Source organism: Cataglyphis hispanica, chromosome 1 (genome assembly GCF_021464435.1).
Source record: "Cataglyphis hispanica isolate Lineage 1 chromosome 1, ULB_Chis1_1.0, whole genome shotgun sequence".
NCBI lineage: Eukaryota > Metazoa > Arthropoda > Insecta > Hymenoptera > Formicidae > Cataglyphis > Cataglyphis hispanica.
This window is the reverse complement of record NC_065954.1, coordinates 19,342,381-19,369,190: the sequence shown is the minus strand read 5'-3', so window position 1 is coordinate 19,369,190 and position 26,810 is coordinate 19,342,381. Positions and strand designations below refer to the sequence as shown.

At 31.0% G+C, this 26,810-nt stretch overlaps 1 protein-coding gene across 2 annotated transcripts in view; it reads right to left on the bottom strand.

Moving 5' to 3' along the window:
- Positions 1 to 26,810, bottom strand: part of LOC126852361 (uncharacterized) — a 158,585-nt gene that overhangs the window by 53,406 nt on the left and 78,369 nt on the right. For both annotated transcript variants that reach the window (XM_050597105.1, XM_050597115.1), the window contains 2 exons: positions 21,245 to 21,392; positions 14,625 to 14,732 (listed from right to left, as the gene is read on the bottom strand). In XM_050597105.1, coding sequence (XP_050453062.1) covers positions 14,625 to 14,732; positions 21,245 to 21,392 — 256 coding nt within the window. The remainder of the gene's footprint in view (positions 1 to 14,624; positions 14,733 to 21,244; positions 21,393 to 26,810) is intronic.

Here is a 26,810-nt window from a genome sequence, read left to right as displayed (position 1 = left end):
TTTAAACCGAGATTATTGTGTATTTTCAGTACATATAATATTCATAAGATAATATAAAATAACTACATTTCTGCCAAAATGTATATAAATAATTAATTTCTTGAACTTAATGCACACATATTATTCCATATATATTACTATTCATTATTATAGTAGCATAATACATGACGAATATTTGTAAAATGGAACGCATTAATGAAGTCTCATTGTGTGGATATTGCGGGTAACGTCAATTTAATAAAGTAGAATTTCATTATAATAAAATACATGTACATATTTACGTGAAAATGTTACAAATGTTGATCAATTAAGTTTATTTTGATTCTGTTATAGATTTGTTAAGCATTATGAAAAGAATTGACTTTAATATCTTTCAAATTGCGAGAAATATAAATGTTTAGCGTATTTAATTATTTTCTACATTTGCGCATAAGCATTTGCATGTTATATATCTATCTTATTATAAACCACACGAATATTTGTATGTATTCTAATTACAATTCTACATATAATTGCGACGGTAGAAGCTCTCCATTATCCAAACTAATAGGGAGACACAAGTATTTACATAAGCGAATTTCCAAATAACAAAACTATTATTTCCCTGCACTTAATTCTTGATTTGTTTCAGAATAGATATAACAGAAAATATATAATATAATCGAAATTAACACAAAATTAATAATGCATTTATACAAGTTTTGAAATATTTTCTCTGCTAAAGTATAAATTTTTTAATGCAATTAGCTACTTGAAATTATATTATTCTCTGTTTATCAAGTTCTTTAATTAATACCTTTGAGGTGAAAATACATCTTTATTTTTAGGAAATAAACAACGAGCAAAATAATAAGAAAATATTTTGTAAGAACGTTTGAACAGCGTAGAATGTTCAGATAATAGAATATTCGAATAATGGATGTTCGATTAATACAAAATTCTTCGCTCTATAATTGAATATAGAAGTCGTATGTGTACATCGCCGGCGTAATCATACTAGAATTGCCTGCAAAATGTATCTCAAAATTTTGAAATCGACTTTTTCACGTCGTTGCGAGGTAAAAATGCAAATTGAATGGCGATTTAAATAAGAAACGGAGCTTAAAAAGGCAATTTTCGCGATCGCCAAGAAAAGTTGACGATAATAGTAACGGTGGCTGCACCTTGACAGGGACACATCTTAAGTTTCCCGACGTGTTGGTATCAATAAGATTACGCGGTAGACTTCGTAAATCTCGCCGCATCACGTAATCTGGCAATCGAAGTTTTCTAATCACGCGAGACATCGCCGAATGGACTATCGATATGCAGTGTTCGGGAGAGTTGCATGAGATATGACTTTCTCGAGCTTTTTTTTCGAAATCATCGGAAATGTTACGTTAGTTTCGTCGCATCACAAGACGATTTCAATTCATCTCAAAATATATATCATTGATTTGTGAATCAAAAATTATTATTATTTTCATTGAAGCTCTTGTTGCACACATTTTTTTTAGAATAAAATTGTTCAAAATGGAAGAAATACATGTGAACAAAATTCTGTAATAGAATTTACTTAACACATTCCGGAAGACCTCATTAATTTATGTTAAGTTGAACATTTATAATTGTAATTAAGTTGGCAATTCAAAGCAAAATAAATAGCTTCTAAATTTTCTAAATAGAATTAAGATTCTTTTGGTAGCTTCGTTAATACATTATATGCATCATATATAAGACTAGAAGATTACTTTCTCGCATTATGCATACCATGTATATTTTTATCAAAGCACTTGTAAGCAAATACTTATCATTTAACTTTTTAACTTTGGCCAGAACATTAATGCATTCATTATCATCGCATGCTTCATATATAAAATAAATTAATACTGTATTCTCCGTGAAACAAAATAATCAGTACTTGATGTAAGTATAATAATATTTATAATCAATTTAAATAATTATATTAGTAATGAACCAATTTAGCTTGACCATATAGCATAAATTACATTTTCAAAATTAATTTCAGTAAATATATGCATGTAGATACTGTAATGCGCGCAATATTTTACGCTTATTTCGATATAACTTTCAAAAATTATTTTCCATTATTTTAAAAATAAACAAATCAATTAAAATTATTTTATGGTCTCATCAAAATTTATAACAAAATCAGAATACATATACACACAAATGTATATAATATCTATATTTTATAAAACAAATTTATTAAACACTCTCCTGCGAAGCTTCACAAATTTACATTTAATTTCATTACGCCACCATTACGAGGTGATTAAGTTAAATTAAATTGAATTACAGCTAGCACACGATAATTATTCTCCAAGTTTTAAAAGAGAGATTATAATTAAAATTTTTCACGCAGTTACATTAATTTGAATTACCATTCATACTCGCTATTAAATAAACATCACTGAGTAGTCAAAGAAATCCTCTCGTGGGTTTAAAAGTGCGCGCGTTTTACTTAAAAGCGCTTTTTATCTCGCTAATTAATTAATTAATTAATCCAAGGACCAATCTGAATCAGTCTACGTAAAATCTCACGGAATGTTTGCGAGATGAACGTTTTGCACTTTTGCGAGCCCCCTCCCCTCCTCGCGATCCATCCCGCATCGTTTTCTTCAATGCAAGATGCAAGATGCTATCATCGCGCTCCTTCCGGCGTTTTTGCAGCTCTTCAACCAATTTAATCCGCACGCGAAAATTCCGAATAAAGATTAACTATCTCGTTTAAATGCATGCGTTGTCGTGGCATATTCAAAGCAGAAGCAACGGAATTTAAAAAAAAAAATGTATAAACAAATTCTCTCGCATTTGCACCCGCCAGCCTCACATTGCGCATAATTGCATTCGTCTCGTACACGCTCGCTCGCTTCCGTTTTAGCGCGTTTCGACCGCGTTTCAATTTGAAAGCCGAGATTTTCCGAGTAACCAAGCGCTCTCAGAACAATCCTTTGGCTATAACGTTCTTTATAATGGTGCTGCTACGCGAACTTTTTCGCGATCAACGCGATGAACGCAATATGCCGCTTGTCCGGTGCGTATCAAAGCATGGCACGAGCATTATTCTCATCTCTAGCTGCATTTCGATTGCATTTCACATGTTTACTTTATCCACACGTGAACATTTAAACGCTTTTTGTTAACGATTTCTATTTAACTTGATGATAACAATCCCGGCAACTTCGTTGTCTTTTATTGTCGCATTATTTTTTTCTCTTGTTTACGTTTCGTGTCGTCTGTCGCAGCTTCTCTTTGTCGATAATCCACGCGTGATATTTCTACCGTTTCTCAATTCGCCGCAGCGTGTGAAATATTGTTTACAGTGACTTATGTTCTCAAAAAACAAATTTCAAAATTTTTTATATTCAAGATAATAATTTATATAAGCAAAGAAATTTGCTTAAATTTAAATGCACAATTTGCCTAAATTAATGTACAATATAAGTAATAATATAAAACAAAGAAAAAGTAAGAAACTAAATAACAGATATGATAAATAATCAGTTTTTATTTCTCTACCTACGTGAAATTCTTTGGTACATCTCGCCAATACAAGATGAAAAAGAACTAGTATAATGAATAAATCATATGACACACAAAAAAATTTCGCTATAATTTTTCTTCTCCTAAATTGGGCAAAATCTAAAAAGAGAAGCTAATTGCACGAAAACAAAACTCGAAAAGAAAGTGAGGCATATCCTTAAAAAATATCTAAAAAATGACTTGAAGACGTTTTATCGTCCTCTATGTTTTATGACCTTTTTGTGCTGAAGTACCATATCTGAAATATTATTTTTATATTTATAATAAAACAATTTTATACTTGCAACAAATGGAGAAAAGAACTTCTAACTATTCTAAAAAAATCTTTTTTCATAAGTTATGACAAATGTTCGTATTATATTATGTTCGTATTGAACTTTGAACCAACTCTAACAATGCATAAAATGCATATTTCCAATGTGTTCTTTCGATTACAAAGTCAATGCATTTTTTCCTTCAAGCAATCATATACCGAAAAGATAGTTATCGTTTTGCACGAGTTCTTTGCGCAAGTGATGTGTTTCTTGTTCCGTGATCTTGTGAATGGACTTTGCAGTGAATCCATTTCGAAACTTCACGACAAATCCAACAATCTACATAGCAAGGTACGCTTGAATAAAAGTATATACTTTTGATACATCGTAAAGATATTTCCCACAACTTTTCTTTTTCAAATATCCGCAAAAAAAAAAAATTACCATTTTATATTTTGTACAAATAATGTCATATTTCATATTGCATTTTATATAGCAAGGTTTAGATTTAATAATACAATACATTATATGTACAATTACAAAACAATTTCGTTTAATCAAATAATTTTTTTGTAAATTAATACAATTTAAACAAAAAAAGTTTATATATATATATATATATATATATATAAATTAAACCAACATTTGTAAATAATCTCGTATATAAATTTGACATTCGCTATTTACTTTTTTAGCCAGATGTTAATTTCCCGATCTTCTTTTCATAAGACGGGAATTTCGATTCCAGGATTTTTAAGGCGGAAAGAGAAGGAAGATACGAACATTTCCACCTTTCCCCATCCTCTCGAATTCTCCAGGAAAATGCACGAATAGTAAATCGAGATGCGCGAATGCTGGAGAGGATTCGACGAGATTCAAGCGTCGATTAGTTCCACGCTATTCCGTTTTGCCTGCCGTCATCTTTTTTATTCGGGAAATTTGTTTTTTAAGATTAGATTCTCGGAGGTAGGTTTAATTTTCCAACAGAAAAGGTCCGATTTTCGATATCCATTTGCAGTAAAAATTAGAAGCTGAAACTTATCTTTAGAGCGTCACATAAGAATAACATTTGCGTTTTAATATCGGCAAAATAATATTACACTTCTACGAGAGAAAAGAAGATATAAATATAAACTGGAGTCTATTAATTTAAATTAATCAATAACTTGCTGCAAATTATAATGTAAACCAGATCGGGGACAAAAAGATTTCAATTGTATTAAAAGAAAATAAATTTATAGAAACTTTCTAAACTAGTGCAGGCGATTGAATCGAATCAACTTGCGCAATACGGTGAGTACAACATCGAAAAAAATAGCGTACATGACATGGCGTGCAAAACGAGCGAATAGCGACACGAAATCACCTGGGATCCGTTTACAGCAGCGGAAGTCTTCGCTTCCTCCTTTCTATCCCGTCCCCTGCCATCTCCGCAAAAAGAAGCGAAAGTAGCTTATTCTCCTAACTTGACCTGACCTGACCTAACATAACCTGTTCGATGTTCGAGGCGGAAACTAATTTAAGTTGGAGAATCACTTTGGCTGTTTCGATTTATTCAGATACTCGACGTATTTCCCGTGAGAGAGAGAGAGAGAGAGAGAGAGAGGAAGAAAGAAAGTGAGAGAGAGAGAGAGAGAGAGAGAGAAGCCTTCCTCTCTCGTCCACCCTTTCCACTACCGTCCTGTCACCTTTGCACGCACCCCAATCGCACTATTCACCTTCGACACGTGACTGAGAACGAGCCTGCCACGCTGACGCATTTAAAGCGACAACTATAGTACGAGAACTTGGATTTCTCGACGGAAGTAGAAGGAGAAAACGGTATTGGGAAACTTGCGTTTTTGTGGAGGGATGAGAATTTAACTGAAGTTTCTAAGTAAAGATGCGTGTGTTTGGTAGAAATAAATATTTTGGATAGAAACATTTATAAATAATTTCACAGAAGGAAAAAATCTTTCGTACAAAAGTGAAAGTTAACAAAGAAAATTACAGACATAATTGTTCTGGAATATTATTCCAATCATAGATTTCTTTTTAAGTCTAGAATTTATTATTCCTCAAAAGGAATATCATTGTATGCAAATTTATTTAAAAAAAAAAAAAAAACAGTTGTACTATACAAGAATATTGAAGTATAAAAAAAGAACAAAATATTTTATATCTCGCGCATATTTTTTTATATTGTCAAAAGTAAAACCAATTAACTGTATTAAAAATATTATTGTATTTAACACAATGATCGAATAGCGCACAGTCGATTGAGAAACTACATTGAATAGCTTAACGCGCGACATTCCGCCGCAAAACGGCACCGAATTGGAAGCCATTTATTTATAAACGATGATCAGATTCCTCCTTTTATACGAGTTTAATTAATATTTTCTAATTAGTAATGTCGTTGCCACGAACGGTTGGCAGCATTGTGCGCGTGCTAATTGGATGTCACAGTGTTCTTTGTGCGCATCGTCAAATGTTGACTTCAATTAAGAAGAAGTGCGAAGACAGGTGTACGCGATTAATCGAAGCCGATCACGATTGATCGAAAAATTTTTATTTTTCCCATTTCATTGTGCGAATATTTTTTCGCACTTCTCTATTTGCTTTGCATTTATATAGGTACTATGATAAAAGATAAACGTAAATGCACGACGGCAATATCAAATTTAAAATTCTCTTGCACTGATTTATTTCAATTACGCCAACTCTCTTGGTCACCGCAAAGTGTAATTGCTTTTATGTTCAATCGCCGTACCTTTCCCGAAGAAGCGACTTTCAAACTTTAATCTGATTCGTCTTGCAGTCTTATCGACAACCTGTTACCACACTTTCATATTAATCGTAGTCATTACCATTAATCATTTGGATCATATATCAATAATTTGTAATCGGATCTATACAATAAATAAATGGTACACTTGTACTCAAAGGTTGTTCATTTATTTTTAATTTAGTTTAAAATGTACGTGTTTATTTTTCTCTCTCTCTCTCTCTCTCTTTCTCTCCCTTCTGCGATTTAATCTAGATAACTTCCCTTTTAATTCCATTTTGAGAAACTGAGATAAATTAATTAATTTAAGGATATAAAAGACCCCCGAATCTGAGCAAGAGAAGATTCAACAGAAATCGTCTGAAAACGCAAGCACATTAAAATCCTAGCGAAGAGAGGCCTAAGGACGGTGCATAATGCAACGAAAGGAAAGCGGGAGTGAGACGAAGGGTGGATAGTAGATAGCATTTTCATATAAATTCATGCGAGCAGCACTCCAGGCTGCAGCGGGAAAATCGGGAAAGCCGGGATTATATCCTCAAGAGTTTGCCAGCTTTCAGCGCTCATTTGAGGAGAGGCTAAGGAGAAGAGGTGGAGAACACGTGAAGAGAGTCGTAAAGCGATGCGGAGTGTCCAGGGATGGATCTGCGGCACGCAGCACTTATCAAGAAACGCAGTGATTTATGCATTAAGTCTGTCTGCTTAATTACAAATGGACTAATGGTCACTCAGTGCTAAAAGTAATCTAGCATTTCAATATATTCAAAGCTTTTAATTCTTTTAAGATTTGAATATATACATATATATATATATATATATATATATATATATATTAATAATGCTCTTTCACACGCGTGTAAAGATTAATAATTAAATTTAAAAATTGATTAAATTTGAATTAAATAAAGCATTCAAAAATTAAGTCATCTTTTTTAAATTTAAATTTATTTATTTTAAATTTATTTCTGTTACATACATAATAAAATATTTCAAGAATTAAAATTCACATACAAGATTAATTTTCTATAATCTAATCTTCATAATATAATAAATAACAATATACATATAATATATGTATAATAAAAAAGTAATAATTTACAAAATAAAATAAATATTTATATACTTTTTATTTTTCTAATTTAATTTTTTATTATTTTATATGAATAATTTAATTTAAACAACCTTTTGTAAATATATGTGTGTGTGTATGTGAATTAATTTATTTTATTTTATACTTTTGTCAAATGTCACAAATTGCATATATGTTATAAATTATTAGAATTTGTGTATTTCACTTTTGTAATTAAGAAAAATAAAATTTTATATTTCACAAAGATAGAGATTCTAAAATATCCTGCCCATCCCTGAAGCTATCCTCTAGATTCTAAATCAACTCTTCATTTACCCTTTTCATATTTGCGATATGCCCTTCTAGGATTAAATGCACTCCTTTTGATCCTATGCGCGCATGAAAGAAGAGGATGGTCGTAAAGTAAAATAACTGTTTTAAAAAAATCATTCGCATAACGCTGCGTGTACATGTCGAACTTTTCATTTCCGTTGCGACCGAATATCCTGCATCGTCTGTGCGCGTTAGCGCAATGCGATAGTTCGTGAGCGCGCAACATTTTACGATAACTGGGATGAACTAGACGCGATTTTCCTCGATTTCGCTCGCTCGAATACGGAAACACATGTGTCACGTGGATATTTCCCTCGACATTCCTTTTGAAAAAAAAAACGCATATCTAAAATTGGCGCGCTCAATACGTTCTTTAGCAAAAACAAATTTTTTTTACATCAAAGATTGCTTAATCAATCTTATCTCGTGAGAAAAGTAAAATTGAAAAAAAGACATTTGAGAAATTAAATCTTTTATTTAAAATTTTTTTCAAATTCTCTCGAAGAAGAGGAGTTTAAATTCTAAATTAATTCTAAAAAGTATTAAAAGTAATACATCTTTTACAGCGAGAGTCATTAGGTTTTAAAAAGAAAAATGAATTAAATAAATCTGAATGAAACAAAGCAAAGTGTTATAAAGTAATAAATGTAAAATGTATGTATAGTTGGAGTGTCATTTTTGACATTTTGATCTTCAACATCATGTAAACGCGATTCTGCGATCGGGACATTATCGGACCTCCCGACAAAGCGTCGCGAAGCCCGAATAAACGCTCCGGCGTCGCGGCGGTTCCACGTGTCACTGAGAGAGCGTCGCTTTGTGAGCCGGTTATCGTTTATGTAACCAGTAACAAGCGCGGAGTTCGTTAGTGTAAGCGCATTTCACGCAAAAGGTTACTTTGAGCTCGCTCAACGACGGTGAGTGAAGAAGGATGAAGAAGAGACGGGGAAGAAGGGATAGGAGAAATGGTGAGAGGGGACGAGGTAGATCCCGAGCGCAATTACATTGTGCGCCCTCCCTAATTAGCGGAATTTCCGACTCGCAACACGACGTTGTTGTGTTTGCAGCGGATAAACGAGTCCGAAGTCTAAAATAATGTTGCATAATAAAATTAAACAATGCGAGCATTGCTGTTAATTAGCGGCGGATTTGGGACGAGATGGAGATTGAAACGCGTGGGGTCGGGGATTCTCAACGATTGCACTGTTGCGTCATGACACGCACGTACGCGACACATTATAAAATCCACCGTTGCTCTTGTTAGGATTAACGATTAAATCGGACTTTGTTATCTTTAGTGGAGGAGCAGCGTTCTCGCAAAGCGTAAATTTTATTTTCTCTCAAGTTCTCGTGATTCAAATTGGCATTATTTGCATATTCAACACTCGCGATTGTGTAAAAATACAACGGCATTCTCACTTAACGTCCATTTGAATATTCTACTATCGCTAATTTCCACATCATTGTGCTTTCACGTTGACAAAGTAATATCTCTTAAAAATATCTTGTTTGTTTAAATAGAATTAAAGATCAAAAGCGGTCTTTCAGATCAACCAGATTTCCACATTTACAACGGATTTCAGCACCGGTAGAGCGAAAATTACAACGTCCGGCATTGCCAGTCCTTGTCTGACATCACCCATTCTTATGCTACTTTTATACTACTCTGTTGTTCGTATTTTCTTGAAAAATCGTTCTACAAAATATAAAATTATAATAAAATTTATAAAATAAAATATTAAAATTTACATGTACCATTCACAAAAATCTATTATGCAATGTATCAAAAAATTGTTGCAAAATATTCATTAGAAATTACTCTAAATATACTTTTATGTATTTTCACACTATATTCTGAGAAACTAACTTACAGAGTTATAATAAAATTCTATTATACACACGGTGACCATATTTTTTTGAAGAAAATAAAGGACAAATCAGAAATTGTTTTTATAATAAGAAGAAGCAGGTTGTTTATTTGTTTCACGAAAAATAAAAAGCCTTATAACATTTATTACAAAATATAATAAACAACACCTATAATAAACAACACGATATAATAAACAACACAACGTCTTAAACAATCATATTATTACTTTAAAATAATTTAATTTTGATATTTTTCGCAAAAATGAACTCTTTTTAAATCGAGTTTATGTTTTAAAAATTCATAAAACTCTATGCACGTCATGTCAAAGTTGCATTTGATATAAATGCTTCCAATGTTTCGATTTTTAATTGGGTTTTCTCAATAATCCATATATTATTCACGAAAATGAAAATACTAGTTCAGTGGGGGCATTAGATCCGGGGAGGCAGAAGCAAAGTTCGACGATTTTTGAAATGTTTTTTAAACGATACGTTTGTCTGTGAAATATTTAAAAAATTTCAATTCACCCATCTATGTTGGCAGAACTCGTCATCTTGTCGCCATTCTTCGGTCTTTTCACAGCTAACATAACTTTTAGTTCTGAGGACCGTATGTCGCGGGTATTCAATTTATTTCCATTCACAAAATAAAGGATAAAATAGCCATTTTAGAAAAAAAAAAACTGCGCAGTGAAATAAAAGACTCTCCTCTTAAATAAAAAACGTATAGTCACCGTAATTATTCAAGACATATATTAATTCATATAAATTTTAAAACTTATTAAATGTACGCTGTGTATAAATATGATATGTCTCTAAGCAGATTATGATCAATTGCCATAAAAAAATATAAAAACAATTTTTAATGAAAATTTAATTATAAGATGCTGTCTGATTTATTTTAAGCTCGATTTATTTTTAAATAAAGTATCTCACAAATACCTTACAAGCATCAAATAAAATTTAATAAGCGCAATTTATCACAGCATTTAATTTTTAGCCGATTATAACTTAAAAGCTATTGGTGTCGCACAAAAAATCGCTAAAAATATAGGAATTCCTGGAGTTTTTAATGTACGAATGTGTTAGATTTACGGATATTTTGAGGGTGGAGCAAAGGGCGGTTGGCTTTGAAAAAATCCGTGCAACGGGATGACTTATGCCGCGTTTTCATGCGGCGTCGAGACACCTTGCGAAGAGTGAAAAAAGACCGCGCCATCATAAATCAGCACATTAATTCGTAACGAGATTAGTATAATAAATCATCGTCCACCCGGTATTTGCATATGCCGTGCATTACTCTCGTCATGTGACCCTCGTCTTCCGGATAGTCGACGTTAAACGTTGATGACGTTCGTGAAGTGAATATCACAATTAATATTAATCTGAGCTTTTTTTTTAGAACTTCCAGAATATTAAACAAATTTAAATGCATTTAAATTTCGTCGACAATCTTACAATTTATAAATATATAAACATTTGCAAAGAAGTATTGTAGCACATGTTTTGAATAATACAAAACGTGAAAAATATGTTCTAAAAAGAAATTTGATGCAAAATTCAAGTAACTGTTTAATTATAAAAGATTATTTTATTTTATTCGCATGGGGTTCGTCGTCTCAAAACTAAATCGAATAATAAATTACTCCAAATTGAGGGACACATTTAAATTCTCTCGAGAATCTAAAAACGGGGGTGTTTTTTCAGAACACTTGAGGATATCGTTAAGGATCGTTTTCCTCTTTTTCGCGTCACCCGATAGAAAAGATCGATTCGCTTTTCGGGAGATACAAGCAGCGTCAAAGGGTTAAAGCTTATCGCGTGGGAACTCTTTTACTCCATTCGTACGCGCACCCGATGGAATTAGCCATCGCTCGCCAACCACCCCCTCGCAGCCACCCTCCGTCCTGACGGCGCGCCAATAAGAACGACAAGGGCGCGTGCGCGTCCCTTCTTTCTTCGTTTCTCTCTCTCTGTTTCTCTTTGTCCCGTCCTCACGGGATGGCAGTTTCTACGCCACGATTACCCCAGAAATCTTTCTTCGGCTAATGCAAGAACTGTGTTTCCAGCGGTTCGCCCGATGCTTCGCCTACCTTCGGGGCGGACAAGCACACATACACACGCAAACTCGCGCGCGCGCGCGAATGGTGACGTGCATTTACAAGTGCGACTTGCCACAGGGATGGGGAGAAGGGGGGGGGGGGAAACGGGTTGGAAATAGGAGGGTGGACAGCTTTGCGCTATAATTCAGGAACAGTGAGAAATATTTGGATAAAAATACGGATAGTTTTGAGATACGAGCGAAGAATCAAGAACATAATTGACAGTAATTTTTAAACTTCAAATTTTGTAGAAATTAAAAACAAGCTCAAGATTCAACTTTCCAAACATATCAAACTTAACTTAAATATAATTATATTTTATAGCGAATTTGTGTAACGAAAACTTTTGGAATGAAAACATTCTTCTTTTTCTGAAAGAAGTGCAACGTAATTTATTCATCTCATTTTATATTTACATTGTATGAATAACAAATTTCAAAAATGACAAACTCTATTCGCTAAATTAAGAATGAGCTAGAATGAAGGAAGAATAAGGAAAGAGTATATTTGCCAAATTTAATGCGAGAAATACTTGGATGAAAAAGAAGAGGACTACTGAAGGATGCGGAAAAAGGTTGTATCGGTGCACGAGAGATAGGAAGAGAGTGTCCGGAAAAATTCGATGCTGATACGCGCATTCGATACTCGAGAGATAGCATACGGGAAACATGTAGGACATGAAGGACATGGATTACGGGGGAACGTATAGGATACGCCTCAACAATCTCATGTGTCCCACGGGCGTGTTCAACAATCTCATGAGCGCTTCTCATATATGACAAATAAGTGGCACGGGTGTTTCAAACATCTACGAGAGTCATAATCATCATTTTTTTTTAGATCCATAGCGCAATATAAAAACACGCACACAATTAGTGTTCCATTAATATGTAAAAAATATAATTAAAATGTAAAAAATAAAAAACTGCGCGTTATTTTTCATTCTTTATATTTTCTATTTATACTTTTTTTCTATACTAAATAATTTTTTATCTTTATATTTGTATATATATATATATATATATATATATATATATATATATATATATATCTAATTGCAGATTTGATATAAAAAATATCAGGCTAGATCAAAATATCAGTTATTTAAATAATTTTGAATCGTCATGGCATATTCGTGCCATTAGAATTAATTAAATTCCATTATTAGGTAAGAGTAGCGCTAATTATAGAGCTTTATTCATTTAACAGTACAGTGATGATCACTTCATTTAACGAAGTGTGCTTTATAATAACCATGTGTTATTACTGAATCCGAGAGCGTCAAGTTTCAGATTTTAATTCTATCATCGACGTTAGTTTATTTCACGCGTGCGATATTCAATATCATTCTGCCTTTGTAAGACGGTCTATGCCGTATATATATACCGTCATAACGAAACGATCGGCGGGATATATTCCCCATGGCCTTCTACAGTCGTGTTTCCGCAATTTCTGCGCGCACGTCCTAATGCGAATGCGGTGTTTCTAATTTAATATCTTAAGAACCGGCATTTACCCACGTCAGCTATGTTGGATTAGGATGCCAGATGCGAGGGAAATACACGCGATTCTCACAATTTACGTCCGCGTGAGCAACTTTTCATTTCAGCCAATCTTTTTTCATTCGATAAAGCAATTTTATGTATAATTTGTTTTGTAAGATTTGCTTTTAATATGACGTATCAAAAATTTTCAAAATCAAAAATATAGTTTTCCTATATGTATAATATCATAGATTTAATCAAGAACTAAGAGCTTTTTTAATAATTTTATTTATCAAAATAAAAAGTTCCTTTCCTTTTATTAAAGGAATTTTTAAGCCTTTTTTTAAAAAAGAATTCACTTTATATAAAATAAATAAGGATGTAAAAAATTTAGACTAAATTATACTTCGATTAATGGTATTATGAAGTTATTTTAATATAACAATATAATGTGTAAAATATTCAATACTATAGCATTGTTATTTTACTCTCCTCTTGCAAATAAAGGAAGATAATTTCGATAAAAAAAATTAATACAATGTTATCTGAAAAATTTACGTTAATCGATCCTCTTTTCAATATTACATTTTCAATATCTATTACGAACCTATATACTGCGCTTTTTATATTTTTGCACAAGTCATAAATATGTCTTATAGAGGATACCTGGTGTCGTTTCGGATACGCTAAGAGTGATACACTTTCTCCCACAAGTATTGAATAAATGATCACGTCAAAGTGATCCTTCATATTGCCGGCACGTTACGCTTCATTGCATATTAATGCAAACCGCTTTTTCATTCCTTGTGTTTCATTATCGCTACAAAGTGTCAATGTATGTCAATATGTCGATGAAAAAATAACGTCTGTCATCAAAATTCTGTTGCTTTAAATTTTTTTTACAAATAAATTATCTTTTTCTAAAAATCTTTTTATAAAAATATCATTAGACATAAAAATATTTTTTAAATGTGTTTCATCTTCTATAAATATTATATAGAATACAATATATGTGTGTGTGTGTGTGATAAAATTATAAAATATATAATGATATTTATGCAGTTTTTTTGCAACGTTGCAAGTTACATAAAATCCCTTTTAGTAAAGCATTTTGTTTAAATGTGGTACGTGCAACCTTCTTTGTGTCTCTTAAAATAACTCTTCAAATAATATGATAAAAGAATAAAAAAGGTTACTCACCGAGAATCTGGCTGAGGACAGTGCGACCATCTTCGCCGAGACACGCACTGCGTGCGTCAAACGGATTTGTGAATTGCACAAATGCGTAACCCTTGTGCATAGAAATACCTGCAGAAAAATGCAAAAGGTCAATTTTAAATTTTTGTGAAATTTGTAAAATAAATAATTTCGCACAAAAAACATTCTATCAGTATTTTAATTTTACAATAACATATTTATTTAATATATATAAACTTTTGATTTTATTTTCATTATTTGTTATTCAATACATTATGTTTTAGTATAATCGTGTGTTTAAATTAATAAGCAAACTCGGGAAAAACATATTTTTTAATATATATGCTCGTACAAAAATCATAACTTTATTCAAACATTTATATTTTTTATTTTAAACTAATTTAAAAAAATATAAAGCTTATCTACACTCTTTTCATAGCAGAATTAATAAATTTTATCTAAAGAGCGTTCTGTATAAAATTCTCAATAATAGAAATAATAGAAATAAATTCTTTCAAATAAGCCATCCTAAATACATTTTACAAAAACGAGAAAAATGCAAAATAAATAATTGCAGTTTATAAAATGTTAAATAAAAAAAAGAAAAAGAAGGAGAATTGTAAATCTAGAAATATATATATATATATTTAAAATATATATTTATATTTATATATTTAAAATATATATAAATATATTTGCAAATAGTATCGCGCATAATTACATAAATACAAATTTACAACTCTTTATAGCTCTCTTTGGAAAACTTTTCGCACATAAATATATAAAACAAGTTTTATTGGACAAACTTCAATCGAAAGCAAAATCTCTAGATTAAATAATAAAATTTCCAAATGATTAAATACAACTCCGAAGAATATTAAACATTTTTGCAAACCAAATTAATAAAAACAAGAGCGCGGTGTTGCCGGTCGATTTTGTCCGCGCGGCAAGTCGCATGGATGCGACCTGTAATCTGTGTATCCGTAATAACTTTTGCGTGGTTAGCAGCTGACCATGCATGGAATTCATTATGCCGAAACAAATATGTAAATCTAACCTACATGCATACGCGCACTCTCACACCGCGATGTGTACGTGTGTTGTGCTCTGGAATGCAAATACTGTCCATGCGAATCCGCTTCGCTGCAAAGCTTGGCGCATGGGATGTTCATAGTTTTCATCGTTGCTATTGTTATCGACTCATTCTTTAATAGCATGCCAAAGAATTGTTGAATAGAGATATTTTTTAAATAATCGAATTTCATACGGACCTTGGAGAAAAACTAACTGATGAAATATTAAAAACTAATAGGAAATTGGATTACCATTTTATTTATGGTGTTTTTTTATTCTTCTTTTCATAACGTTATAACAATATTAGAAGAATATAACAACATATCAAATATCTATTAATTACTGTAAACATTACAGTTGCTAATTATTATTAAAATATACAATATTAATCTAAATATTAAATTTAATAAATTACTGTCAAAAATATTATTTATAAAATAATTTACTAATAACAAAATATATATATATATATATATATTATGAGATTTTCAATTTTATTTTTTATGTTTACAAAAACATTACTACCTTTGTTCGACTTATAACTTGCCCCATTTCTTTTCCTTAAAATCCTCGAATTTTTCTATTCTTTGTTTTTGGCGAAAGTAAATTTATCATGTATTACGTAGCGATCCTGTCGATGTCTCTCGAAACATTTAGCGCTTCGGAACTCGACTCTCCGATAAAGCACTATATCATCCTCATATCTCAAAGCTTAAGCCCACCCCTCACATTTTTCGAGCGGCGTATCAGTCGAAAGGAGATCGTATCGATCTTCGATTCTCGTAACGTAACTCGTCATCGTCGTAACGTTTATTCCAGAATTTAAATCGCTGTCGGCGCGCATGTCATACGTAAGGGGACGGCGGAGGTGTTATGTGTGCATTTGTGCACGGCGGGTGCACGAGTTCGATATCGCTGTTCAAGAGATCGTTTTGCGACGAAATTTATTCTGGTCATAAAAACCGCGATAGCAAAATGCGCGACCGTAAGTGCAAGTATATGTGCGAGTACAGGATGCTTGATATGATGCTCTTCGGTTGTCATTATTTTATTTTTCACATTCCAAATGTTATTTTCAGATAAATTTTTCGACAACAGATAAATCCCTCTTATATGTCTCTTTTTTCTTTAATTTTTTATGCAAAAAATAATTTATATTAAGCTTTTTCTATTTTCTATTTATTTTTTTATCTATATACAGAGTAGGCCTAAACGGCCTTCCGGCTAGACTTTGAGATTTTATAGGAAATTTAATACATTTTAATGATTAAGAAATTTTATTTGATTCTTTTATTAATAAAGAAAATCTCGAAAATAAAGAATATTTTAATATATGAAGAAATATTAATTTATTAAGCAAAAATCTTCATTTATTTTTGGTATTAAAACTCAAACGTTGAACGATAAGAACGCATCAGGAAATCGTTATAGAACCATTAAAGATATCGATCGTTTTTTTGTTGGTTCTAACCACTAATGGTAATATAATCAGTCGAGAGATTTTGTAGAGATGCTTGCAGGGTTTCGAAAACGTTCAACGGCGAACATAGAATCGATACAGAACCAACATTTGCGATAAGATCTTGAGAATGCTACAAAGATCTGATATAAAGTTACAGAACCCCATTATAAAACGTTGTGCCAAAAGAATTCTAAGAACAGAACGCACTTGAACAAAGAACGATACTGAGCTTTCATTTTATTTCGATTCCATATAAGATACAGAAGTCAAAACAAATGAGAATCATTATTGTTATTTTGCCAAATTCAACATATATTATTTTTAAGCGGTCCCAGAATGGAAATATATATATATTTTTAATTTTAAAATTGTACAATTTAAAAGAAAAAGAGGAAGAAAAAAAATTTTCTTATGGATATGAATTGATAATATTTTTTTTATAATTATTCATACTCTAAATCAAAAATATTGAAAAAATGAAAGATGAACACAAGCAAGGCAACCATGAAGTTCTACATGAGTTTGCAACTTTCCACGCACAGGACACCTATCTTATATCACTCGATGCCTTCAGTGTGAAAAGTGTGACGAGGTCTACAATTATACGGTTACACATAAGTTTGCTATCATACTTTCCATGCAAAATGAGATGTACTTTGCCTGATGCTTTTTTGCGAAGTAAACATCATGCAAAAACCAAGTGATCTCTAACACATGTGCAAAGTTACAAACTTATTTGCATAAATCTTCATTTATTAATAACTTTTTACTCAGAATAATGATAACAGATGATATGGTCAAAATCATTCGAGGTGAAGTTTTCTTTGTCCACATATTTATCCGATTTCGAATTATCTAAATAAAAATAACATCAAGCCCGAACTAAAGGTAAGAACTTTTGTGATAAAGACCACTGTTAACAGTTTTTAAAAAATAGTCTTGTAAGAAAAAATTGTACGTGATTTATTTATTTTCGCTTTTAGTTTTAAGTAACCGAATAAATTCAATTGTGAAAAAGGCGAAAAACGTTGGAATAGAAAAATGAAAATCAAAGTTTAATTTGATAAAAAGATCTTTAGGAAAATAAACAAATTCGCTCTTTGTAACAATTATTTTGTATTTTTTTGTAACAACGTTTTTGTAAAGGTTGTCACTCTCCAAAGTGACGACCGAGTGCCTCGATAACAGCAATATTGTGTGTTGAGGGCCTGTTACAGTAAATTTTTCCAATGTTTTGGCATTTATATAGAACAAATATCGACTTTATATTGGAAAACTTGTCGATGGAGAGATTCTCTAGTGTTATCTGGGCATTCGACAGTACCGATTTAAATCATTCTAGCGACGATTTCTTTCAATACGCAGCTGTTATATACGATGTGCCAAAAATGCCGCCATCCCCTTCAGATTCTTTGGATAACTGAAAATCCAGTTTCCCTTAACAAAAGATTTGTTGGTTGATTTTTTACAATTTTTATATATTATATATCATAAGTTCCAAACTTGCTAAAATAAAATTAAGTAAAGAATAAAATTTTTAATAAAAAAAATTATTTATTAATTAAAGAATTTTTTTTATTCTTAATTCTCTCTCTCTCTCTCCCTCCCTCTTTTTATTGACAAAAACACTATAATCTTTATTCTTATAAGTTAATTGTGTTTAAATATCAAAACGATTTTTATTTTTTTAAATATTTTTTTTCGTATTAACATTTTCTTGGATACTATAACAATTATAAACCATGTACATTTTACACAAAAAAAAAAATCAGATTGCGAAAGAAGATTATTGCGATGTATATTTATCCTTTTCGGGTTTTCATTTTCTGAGATTTGTAAATCTCGTGTAAAGAAATTATGAAAATTGGAGCAATCTTTGTCAAGAATTCCGTCTTTAAACCGGTTCTCAAACAGAAGTAATTTCCGAAAGCCGGTGATCGTATACATTTTCGCGTTAAACTTTGTTTGTAAAAGAGATATTCGATTCGTAGAATTTGTAATTTATCTGCTATCGCGCGTTGCACGCGGCATCGCCTTCGTACAGGACGCGGCTTATCCTTCGTATCGGCGTCCCTCTAATCCAGCGAACGCCTTAATTCCTGCAAGGACGAAGTTGCCCTTATTGTCTTCGTCCTTTATTGAGAAAGTAAGCTGTTTATCGGCAGCTAGCAGCTCCTTGTAATTTCGACATCCGACATTTGAAATTGCGATTTTGCCGGACAGAGCGGCAGAATAACTTGCCGATGAAACCTGGCGACGCTCGACGTTGGAACGCCAATATCACCTGCGTCGACGCAAAACTAATTCCACAGCATTCTTCATCCTTATCGTATAATTTTATCTCGCGCTATACCGCTTATTACGTTATTATTTATTGCACTATATTTGTCTATTTATAACAATACATAATATAATACAGTGTGAATTAATAATAAAATAAAAATCAAATATTTTGTAACTTTCAAATAAATTTTATACGTATTTAGTTTACAATCTTTTTATTTAAAAATTAATTGCAAAGATATGTAATGTTTTAAGTTAGAGAGAGAGAGAGAGAGAGAGAGAGAGAGAACTAAAAAATGTTTTGATTAAAAAAAACTCAACTTCAAAAACCTATCATAAAAATTAAAGGCATGAGTTGGAAATATTCTATATGTCGAATTATATATAAATGATTCACAACAAATTCAATAAAGCGATTTCTTATTGTTTCGATCGCCAATCTATCATACGTGACCTCAGACACACAGTCATTCCCGACTTATCATCGTCCATCTATCTATCATTCTAGATCACAATTGTAATTTCATTTTCCGAGTAGAGGAAAGCTCCCGCGCGGGAAAAATGATTTTCCGGGATAACAAATCCTGCGATTGCGGGGTAAACGAGGTTACGGCTTACAAAGGAAGAGAAGATAGCGGCACTCATCGTCCGCGCTTCCTGAAACTGGAGACCGACGGATATCCAATTCGAGCTATCGAAGGTCAAGTCGCCGTGGCACAAATTGCGTTACCGGGATCCCATTTTCCAGAAGTCCCGCTGCCCCTTCCGCCCATTCTTCCCGATGCAATTTTTCCGCGCTGGATAATAAGTTATTCGATCGCGAATTATCGAATGTTATCGGGCCGCCGATTTCTCACGTGATTCGATTTATCGGGAATCTCCGAAAGAATAGAGAACAAATTCGGAAATGATCAAACGATTCTCTCTCTCTCTCTCTCTCTCTCTCTCGTTTCAACAATCACTTTTAATCTTTCTTATATCTTCTTATTCTTATTAATACTGCTGTCTCTTGCAAAGAAATCGATTTCATAGTTTGCAGAATGAATGTTCGTGTGCGAAAGGATCGAAAAAATAATTGCTACTCGGTGAAATTGCCTGACCACGAAATATGTATTTCCACGAGATTTTGATATAAACTGAATTAAGATTGCGGATAAGCTAAATGAAAAACTACCCATCCAGATTTAGATTTGCTATATATCTCAATATAAATATATATATATATATATATATATATATATATATATATATATATATATATATATATATAATTTAATTCTAAAAAAGTAAAATTAAAGTACAGATTTTAATAATTTAATTAAAATTTTTGACAACAATTGAATCTTTGAATTTTCCATTGGTTGTGTAATACTAATTCTAGAAATATTGTATATGAATATTGTATAATGATTCTCTATGACAAATTCATTTTTCAAAATAATATGAACCGCATATAAATTTTTTATATACATTTTTTTTAATTGTCCGTTCTTATGGCAGCAGATTTTTAAGATTTCTATTTTCGACAAACTATCATCTATTAAAGATATTTTATTTTACCTTTTTTGCCTTTTATATTTTAAAAATTATTTTTGACAAACGTTTCTAGAAATTCACATTGTTTAGCTAACTTTTTGTACAATCTATTTTTTAGCTTTCTATTTTTCAGCGTATCTAATTCGCGAAACATATTTTTGGAAAAGATTTTTAAAAACATAAAGCTTTTTGGCAGTTTAATTTTCGACGATCTTGTTTCAGCAGTTTAAAACATTTTTACAAAGTACAATTTTTGTAATACACTCACCAGCCAGACGGCCGTAGCGCTGAAACATTCGTTCTACATCGGTTTTGCTGCACTGAAATGTATTCAGATTTCCGACGAAAACGCGTGAATTCACCGCTTGTGGGTCCTGCGAATTGGTTTGGTTGCCCACTTTGCTCATCTTCATCGCCTGAAACAGAAAAAAAAGAAATTTCAAGTACAGTTTCCTCTTGCTGTTTTAAATAACAATAATAATAAAAAATGTAAAAAATAAATTTTTTATAAATTTGTGCAAAGAATTACTTTAAAAACCATCTAATATTTCTAATTTAATAAAAAAGCGTAAAAAAAATCTACTAAAACATATATAACTTGCAGAAAATATTTATTTGAATAGAAAAAGTATTATCTCTATAATAAAAGTTAATCTCGCGGATATCTAAAATTATTAATTTAATACAGACTTATTCAATTTTCATGTCAATATCGTATTAATAAGAAAAAAGATAAATTTAGAATATGGAAAAGGGAAATGACGGATTAATTTCAATTAATCGGCGCAAGATCGATTAATTCTGATGAAAATGCCGGTTGTCACTAACGATCTCGTTAGTTTTATGCGTTATTTCACGAAAGTAGAAAACGAACTGTTGCACAATGGGATTGCGAGGCGTTAATTAATCCACGACGCGCCAATTAGCGATCGCAAATTTTCCTTTGACACTAGAAAGCTATCTACACGCTCATGTATCATCTGTATGATCATCGTAGTCATTACTATTGGTTATTATTTGTTTTATTTTTCTTTGCATTTTTCAGTTACGTACTTTAATTTATTAGACATGTTTAAAACAAATTCATCCGCATCGAACAATTAAATGATCTTTTAAGTAAAAAATTTAATTATAGGATAACGTTACATATTTTATATAGATTCACATAAATTTAATTTGTAAAATTAATAATACGTGTATCATGTATCATTTTACCGGATTTCAAAATAACCGCGTTAAATTCGATTTATACAAAACTGATAGAAAAACAAAAGCATTATATGTTAATGTATATTAATTAACGTATCACTAAAAAAAAAATTAAAAACAGCATTAATATTATTAATAATAATATTAAAAATTTTTTAATCAGACTTATCATGATTCGTGGCACGATCTTATGAATCTCTTATTCAACAATTTCTTTAACACTGCACATTATTTTCATATTACGCTTGTTTGTGTCGCTCGTCACACAAATCCAATTTGTAACTTTGATTGCTTACGAGAAAAAAAGTTTATCGAGAGATCATCAAAAAACTCGCATCTCCGATAAACGAAGAACGGTGTTATCGATTTCACGGGTATATTGGAACGGCGATTGACACCAGTACGGCGCCGCTATTAAAGAGTTGTTCTCCATAAATATCGACAGTTATACGGCGAGATAGCCTAGAGTTTGGGATAAATATTAGCTTACACGTTAAAATTAGTAATCGGCGCGCCGATTGGATTTAATCGGTGAAGACTCGCGTCGTTTCCTCTCCGATTTTAGACGCAAAAGTGAGCCAAATAATAATAACTATTAATTCAAACCATATAGAATGTTCCTAAAATATCTGGCAAAACTTAACAAATGATTTTCGATAATAATTTTAGTGAAACAATATCAATAAATATTCATATAAATATAAATTTTAAATACATTCCGCTCAAATTATAGATAGGTAAAAGTTACATATTGGTAGTCTGAAATTAAATTAAAACTCATTATTTATATAATTATTATACGATGAAAAAATTGGCAGTGCTTTGAACAAATATTGATTGTTTCGTTTCAAAGAAATTGGGGTTATTTAAATTTGCAGCGCGCTATAAAATTCCAATCAGCCTCGGTACTTGGCAATGATTCTCGCGGCGAATTTCTAATTACGTTCTAGTTGGGTCGGACTAGAATTTAGCTAGCACGTCGGCCGTTATTTATGGCGTGAGCCATCCTTAAGGTATGCCCACTATTCGAAACGTTAATTGTTCTTACGTATTTCTTAGACAAGTGATCACGAAAACATATTTTCTCAAATTAACATCACATGTTAAAATTACGACTTCGAAACTACATACGTAATGCATATTTTTTTATTTCTTCTCTTTCCTATTTTTAAATAATTTATCGTTCTGTCTTTATATAGCTCCGTTTTGTATAGATATTTATCATCCTCTATATTTTATTGAATTAATTATTAAAACCATTTTATAGAAAAACCATTAATTATCTTTTGCCTCCGTTTTATTTTGGTTTCAGTGACCTGAAATACTATGCAACTCTTTTTTCGCTCTCCGCACAAATCATAATAAAATAAAATTGTAAAAAATAATTGACCGCACATCTTTACTTTATCATTTATAAAATTTAACTTTTTATTTTTGCAAAAATGAAAATATATTATACAGTATTATTAAACACAAGATTGATCAATTTTACTAACATTACTGTTATTCCTCCATAGAAATCGATCATTTAATAATTCACAATTAATTATTTAATAATTTTTAATAATTGTGTTATTAAAAATTTTTAATTACGTTTCGTTATCAAATATTTAATTGATGCAATATTTATACATACAATATTACATATTTATATTACGCATAATACACAGAATTAATCATTATTATTTATCAGACTATTTTTATTCCATTAATTTCATTTTTTATACGTATTTATTTTATATCTTTATTGTATGTATAAATTCGCTATAAAATTTTTATTATCATAGATTAAACTTATAGTTATCATTAATATATTAAAATCAATTCACGCCTCTCGCGTCTCGTAAGTTTTGGAAAGGGAGAATTAAAGGGATTATCCATAATTTATGTAAGAAACGAAACAAAAGCTGCAGAAACTGTCACATAATTTCATCCCACGGACCGTCAAAGTTTAGCCGTCTCGATAATTTTCTCTCTTGCGAATTTCCAAGTGGTATCAACTTCTTCCGCTCTTTACATATATCTAAAGACACTATATTCTGCAGACATAAGATTGTAGTATTAGAACTGTGTTTTTGAAATCCAACAATTAAAAAAATATAAAAAATTTTTTTCTTTTTGAATTATTCATAAAACATCATATCATCCAGTTTTGAATTTTAACAGCATTAGCAAAATTTAATGTATAATCTAAACGTCATTATGCTGCTTTTTTCAAAAATCTGTTTAAAATCAAAATATTTCGGTGACCGATGACACATTTGCATTTCAGATTAATTCAATTAAATTGAATGATTGAGGTTTTCGATTGTGTTCAGTTCTCCATATTATTCAATGTTGTCTTGCGCTCTGTGGTTAGCGCAAAACGCAAAACACCATTTCATACCAATAAACCGTTATTACAACAAGCTCAATAATCAAAGTTCGTCCAAAAGCAAATAATAACTTTATATAATTTGATTATTAAAAATCAAATATCTCGAGTAAATCGTAAGTTAATTCAAAGTTAATTTCACAATGTTTACAACATTATGATAGTCGTATAATCATTTACAAAATTTTAGGTCTTCATTGATATACATATCCTGTGAATTATATATTCAAGTACGCAAAATTGCTCGCGCTCACAACTTTCCGCATGCACGCCCTTCAATAATTAGCGCTAATTAGGAAAATTGACGAGCGGAAGATCCTAAATTTCTGAGGAAAGTGCAAGTAAACAATTACGTCCGTTTACTTTGAGCTACTCGTGGCAAGACACGAGCAAATGTGAAGCAAGATAAAAGTTGTGCAAATATTTACTATGGAAGTGAATCACACGAGAATGAAGAAGATACGTTGAAAGAGAAAGGGAGAAAATCGGAGAGAGAAAAGGTTGCGTGTGAAAGAGATTTGAGAAATCATTTATAGAAAGGTATGCATACAGAACAGCTTTAACTTTCAAATATTAATAAAATAAAATCTAAGAAAATTGCCAATAAAATATTATTTATACAAAATAAGATTTATAAAATTAAAAAAAAAAAAAAAAAACGAAATCTCTTCTTCTTTGTTAGAATTCTGTTTTTAGAATTTTAATATAATTGATACAAATTTTGATTTTATTTTTCAAAAACAAACATTTATATGAAACAACGGTTTTTTTTTAAATTGTTTTATCGATCATATTATTCTTCTTTTGATAATTGACAATTTGTATATATAATTATACATATACCCGATCTGTATTAAAAAATTGTACATTAATATATAATAATTAATCTAGAATATATCAATTATTACAAATTTATCAATTATTACAAATTTATTTACGATAAGCCTAATCTCTGATAATAGTAAATCTCTTGCATAAAAAATAGAGATTTGTTTCTCTCTCTCGTGTGTTTAATATTTTCAACTCGACTAGGTGAATCATACAATATCACCACGTACTATACAATGTATCCGTGTAACATCCAGTTAAAATACATATTTTATATGATATGTTGTTGCTGCCTGTTCCCCTTTTGTCTGTACTGCACTGAACATATAATACAGAAATGCATTTATATTGCATAATTTGATTTAATAGCATTTAACGTCCTCTATCTATATTTATTTGAAGACCTGAAACCTCATTCAGAAGTCAAATCATTTGTAATTTACATCAAAGTGTCTCTCATGTAATGAGATCTCATATAATGTTTAAAAAAATAAAATAGACATAATTTTCTATTGGTGTAAATATTCTCTATTATGTGGCACGTAGAATTATAGATCGAGAGTCCTCTGTATATTATAGATCTAAAATAGATTTAATGCATTAATTAGTAATGACATCCTGATTATGCTACACAAAATGTACACGTATATTGTGCTAAGTATGACACAATACTGTGTAATCAATAATTGATTACATTGTTAGAATCAGAAACAATGCAGTATAACTTATTCACCGAAACATATGGTCCATAATGAATGTCCATAATAATACAATAACAATAATTATATCGCCACTGTTATAAAAAAAACCATAAAAAGATTTACTGAAAAATTTACAAGACTATTACAAAGAATGAAATAAATTATCACAGCTATTATTTAATAAATGTTAATATAATACTATGGATAGTAAAATTGAATAAAACGAAGAGGAAGAGATGGAGAAGTTTATGTAGAAAAAATTGCTTTATAGAAAAAATGTCTCATTTTCATTAATGTAAATGTAAATGTGTGATTAAAATTATCTCAATAACAATAAAAAAAATTTAAATGATAACAAAATATTTGAAATAAAAATTAAAAATTTTCGAGTAATATTTTGAAATTATTTCTATATTTTATATGCAGCTGATTTATCAATTTCTTTATCAAAAAAAAAAAAAAAAAACAGAACCAAAGAAAAATACATGAAGAAATTTTTGTGAGTGAGACGATTGTGGCGCGGAAAAGTGCATCGTTACTCAAGATCACATAGCGAAATCTAATTATCCCCGAACGACCTTGGAGGATCGCCTTGGGTCTCGTTTCGACTTTCGATGTAATCTCGAACTCACGACGCAATGTTAATTGCGAGGGAGGCAACGTAAATTCAATTCTTCCTCCCGTCGCGCGGCGACGACCGGCATCGTAAACTTTACGATGCA